The 4,415-nt window shown below is 45.3% G+C and overlaps 1 protein-coding gene across 1 annotated transcript in view; it reads right to left on the minus strand.

Annotated features, from left to right (window-relative positions):
* nol4la (nucleolar protein 4-like a) overlaps positions 1-4,415 on the minus strand; it is a gene marked incomplete at its 5' end in the record, with an annotated part of 15,220 nt that overhangs the window by 3,454 nt on the left and 7,351 nt on the right. Inside the window, 6 exon segments of the mRNA XM_014022712.1 lie at positions 1,015-1,204; positions 1,345-1,464; positions 1,584-1,772; positions 2,181-2,366; positions 2,456-2,742; positions 3,316-3,457. Coding sequence (XP_013878166.1) covers positions 1,015-1,204; positions 1,345-1,464; positions 1,584-1,772; positions 2,181-2,366; positions 2,456-2,742; positions 3,316-3,457 — 1,114 coding nt within the window.

Raw genomic sequence — 4,415 nt, forward strand, 5'->3', positions numbered from 1 at the left:
TATATATATATCTTTCTTGCCCACAGCCATCAGCATCTACAATAAGKTTTTAGTTAAATGAGTTACAACACCAAATTTCCCTCTGTGATCAATAAAGTATTTTTGAATTGAATTGAATATATATATATATATCTTACTGGACTGTATGTTGGTTTATATATTAAAATATACACTTACGTTTTAAAAAAATTATTACATTGGGTAAGTGTGTGGCACTGTGCGGCCCTCTGGTGGCATCAACAATGAAATGTGGCCTCTTCCATCATTGAACATGCGGTCCCAAACCATCTGAATAATGAACTAACAAAAAAGTTTAAATGTAGCATCTATAATGTTCTAAATGGAATGTATATGTCCTAAACCTTTGGCCTTTATACCACGACTGTTGTCATAAATCCTTGTGTTTTGATTATTGAGTTATGATTATTTGTGTTAGAGTCTCCTCTTTCGATTTTCAAAATCTTAGGATTCACTGTGTTTACGTTCTCATTCCCTGTGTTATATGCTTCAGTTTAGATTTTATTTTGGGTTTTGCCGCAGTCTTCTTGTAGTTAGTTGTTCAGTTCCAGCTCCTTTTTGTCAGCCTCAGTCATTAGTGTCTCTTTAAATGCCTCGGCCCGGTCCTGATGCTCTCTCTACGCTACGCCCCTCTCTGACGTGTGCACTCAGTCAAAGTACACATAAGGGTTTGAGGGTGCAGGTTACAAGCATGCAAAAACTGGGGAGTTGGGACAGTACAGGTTACATCATCGACCTCGTCGTAAATTTGTTGGCTTTCTAACTACATCTAAACATGATAGTTGTCTGTGTTGTGAGGGGGTTGGTTTAAAGTGCTGCAAATTTCAATGATTTTTTTCCCCGTAATTCTAAGACATTCTAAGACGTTCTATCCAAACCATGTCCACTGACAACTGGAACGGATTCCTCTGCTGGTAACTAAAAAAGTTACTGAAGACTCGTCGTTTTCATCACCTGTCCTTCCTGAGCTGTGTTGCTTCATTAGTTTGGACTCACCGTTGGTTTGCGCAGCACCAGAGTTCTGCTGGTTGCTGCCAACTGTCCCGTATCCCCGCAGGTTGTAGTTGAGGCCTCCGTTGGTGTAAAGTTGGTCTTGGGCAAAAGCTGCACTGGAAATAGAGAACCCAGATGGTGTAACCGATGTCGGATCCCTTGTGATGGTTTTGTCAACAGAGATGAGTTCATCCTGGAGAGAAAAAAACCTTTTTTACTTGGAGGAAAATAAACATGTGTTGCTGTAGCTCACTGTTATTGATATATAGATGGTCGGGGGAAGGGACACCCAAACCCCTTCTGTGCAGATTCACACTCTGCCAAAACATTTACCGTGGACTGGTAGGCATCGAGCCGCATCCTCTTGGCAGCATTTCGAGTTTCACTCTCGCAGGCGGCAGCTAGGATATTCTCAGCCATGGCGGAGGTGAGGTGAGGAGGAGTTGGTCGGATCTGCCAACGGGGTCAGCCAGTGACAATTTTTTTTATTTCATTTTGTTTTCATCGTGAAAGGGAAGGTTTCTGATTGTTAAACAAAGAACGCTAAAAGCCGCGGGGTTAACCGTGTGTACCTCAAAGCCGCCTTTCTTCATGCGGCGGCAGGATTTGAGGTAGGTGCGGATGCGCTTGCGGGAGCGCTCCTGGAACTCTGGGAACTGGCGGCTGCAGGACTCGATGATGGCCTGGATCTTCTCCTTGGGCTGCTTGGAGATGGGCACCATGCGGTCCAGATTCTCATCCACGAACAGACGCACGAACATCTGACGGAGGCGGGGGGTAGGGAGGCGATGTAGAGCAGAAGAAATGGAGTTGTGGGGTGGGGGAGTGGAATGAGGGGTGTGGGAGTCAAAACAGAAGAATGGAGATGAATGGTGAAGAGGGTGGGGGTGCAGAAGACGAGAGTTGAAAGAGGCAGGGGGGTGGGGGTGAGAACAGGAGGGGGGGTGTGGATAGAAATGGAATAAGAGCTCAGATGCAGGAAAATATTCCCATCAGGACTGAAACTCTACTGTTGCAGTGGCTTCTTTAAAACTCCGACAGTATTTTTTTTACCCACTTATTGAGTGTTTGAAGCTTAGCTGGTAATATTTACATAACGTAATAAATCATGTGAGTCCACAGCTGATCTGCCAGGCTGATGAACTGCTCTGGCTTCACTGGTTCCTTACATTGAAAGCTTTAAGTCTCTCGGGATCCATCCCCTCGGCGTCGTTGATCTTGTCACTGTCGTCGTGCTCGTCGTGCTCGTCGTCGTCATCGTCAATAATCTGTGCTCGACCAGAGGTCAGGTCCTCTGCGCTCATGCTCAGTTCCGTTTTCACAGAGTCATAGCTCCCTGAGCTATAAGGAGGCGACTGCAAACAGACACACAAAGAGGCTATTGTCATTTCCCCGACTGCCATTAGGAGACGAGACGGTCCAGAACCGCCCGACCAGGCCTTACCTTGTTGGTGAACTCGGTTTTCACCGGGTACTTCTTGTTGGAGTCCGCGGGGTAGGAGTTTGGGGGCGAGCTCCCGGCGGGCAGCAGTCTGTCGCTCAGATTGACCGGCTGCTGATCCTCTGAGGAAGAGGACGACGAGGTGGTGCTGAAGTCCAGGGGAGCGCTCAGCCCGTTCTCTGTCACCTCCCCGTAGGAGGCCCCGCCATCTGGGGGGTTCGCAGGCAGCACCTCGGGGGAGGTCAGGGCCGGCACCCCGTTGGCGCTGCTGCTCTCAGAGGAGTCATCATCTGGCAGCGTGGCGGGGGGAGAAACAGGCAGATACAGGGATGAGATGCTTTGTCACGCTTTAGCAATAATTCAGGTTTGTTTACTACAATAAGCATAATCCCAGAGGAGGAGGAGGAGGAGGAGGAGGAAGTGTGCATTGGGGTCAGCTGTCAAGACAAATAAAAGTTAGGGAGAAAGAAGGGGTTGCTGGGAGTTTTTACAAAAAAAGGGAGGGAGTTGAGGATGAGGAGGGACTGATGGGGGAAGGGAGACTACACGTCCCTCTGTGTAAAAACTACAGCTTTAAAATGAGCTCAATGTACTGATGTCATTACATCTGTCACATGTATTCAGGACCCATTTTGAATCTTTTTACTAATCTGCGATGGTTAATACAGGCCTTTGACCTACTTCCTGTTCCCTGTAAGAGAGGGGTGCACGGTGGATTGTTGCACGTCCCAGCTGGATTAGTCCACTAAGAAAGAGACAAGCTGTTTCCTGCGTAACCGCAATCTGCTCTCTACCCTTCCCGCTCCAGATGTAAGCGGAGCGATGGCAAAAATGTTTGTTTCGTGCCGAGCGATGTCACTCACCGTCCTCTTCTTTGATGATGGTGGTCTGGTTGCTCACTCTTTCCCCGTTAGGTGGGCTCGACTCAGGCACTGCTGGCTGCTCAGCTGCGACCCATGTGGGCTCAGCGTTGTTCATGTCCTCGCTGCTCACCGAACTGTCATCCTGGAAGGAGATTGGGTCACAGAACGGAAAAAAATATATATTAAAAATGTAAAAATGTATGTTTTTACTTTCCTAAAGTTTCCTAAATGCAATGCCTGGGTACATATCCACTTTGTAAAAATTTATTTTAATGTCAAACGGAAGCTTAGACGAACTTTTGAGATGTTATTTTATGATTTGAGCTTTTAGGCTGTGTTTACCTTGACTTTTGATGTTTGTGAGATGATCCAAAACAATTTTACCCACTTTTATTTTTTAAAATTTTTTTTAACCATGACCAGAAAAAACAAATACATGTTCGCATTAAAAAAAAACAACTAAACAAATTAGTAGAAAGATTGTGAAAAAAAGCAGGACAACAGGAGTCTTTCTCTGTTAACTAATATGTTTCTCAGAGCCACGGCTATTTTTAACTCCGTTACGTCGAGACCCTGAAGATGCTTGATGTAGCGTAACAAAATCACGAGTACACCACTGGAGTGAGGATTAGCCAAAAGAGCACTGAATATTCCCACAAACTACTCAGAGACTGACCCGAGCTGCAGACTCAGACCACAGAAAAGCTTTCCAAAACAAAAGAAAATTTACTTTCATATAAATAAAAATAAAAATAGACTATTTCTTTAAAGCTTAACACACACAAAAATCTGCTTTTACGGTGTCGTGTGTCAGCAGCCATCTGACTCAGGAGGGAGTACAACTACCACCATGTGACGAGCTCAGAGCAGTAACACATGCTGCAGACTGGTTCATAAACATACAAATGGGCCTAAACCCTTGGGAACGTGCATCAGTCTCTTTATTATGGGTTTGTGGAAGACCAGGAGGCAAAGTGACGACTGTAAGCACCAAGTGAGCCTCTAATAACAACTGTTTCTGATTAGCAACAAAAACGTCCCGACTTTACACAAATATATGAGTGAAGAAGTAAGGCTAACTTTTAAAATTATATATATAT

Source organism: Austrofundulus limnaeus, unplaced genomic scaffold (assembly GCF_001266775.1).
Source record: "Austrofundulus limnaeus strain Quisiro unplaced genomic scaffold, Austrofundulus_limnaeus-1.0 Scaffold339, whole genome shotgun sequence".
In the NCBI taxonomy this organism is placed as follows: Eukaryota; Metazoa; Chordata; class Actinopteri; order Cyprinodontiformes; family Rivulidae; genus Austrofundulus; species Austrofundulus limnaeus.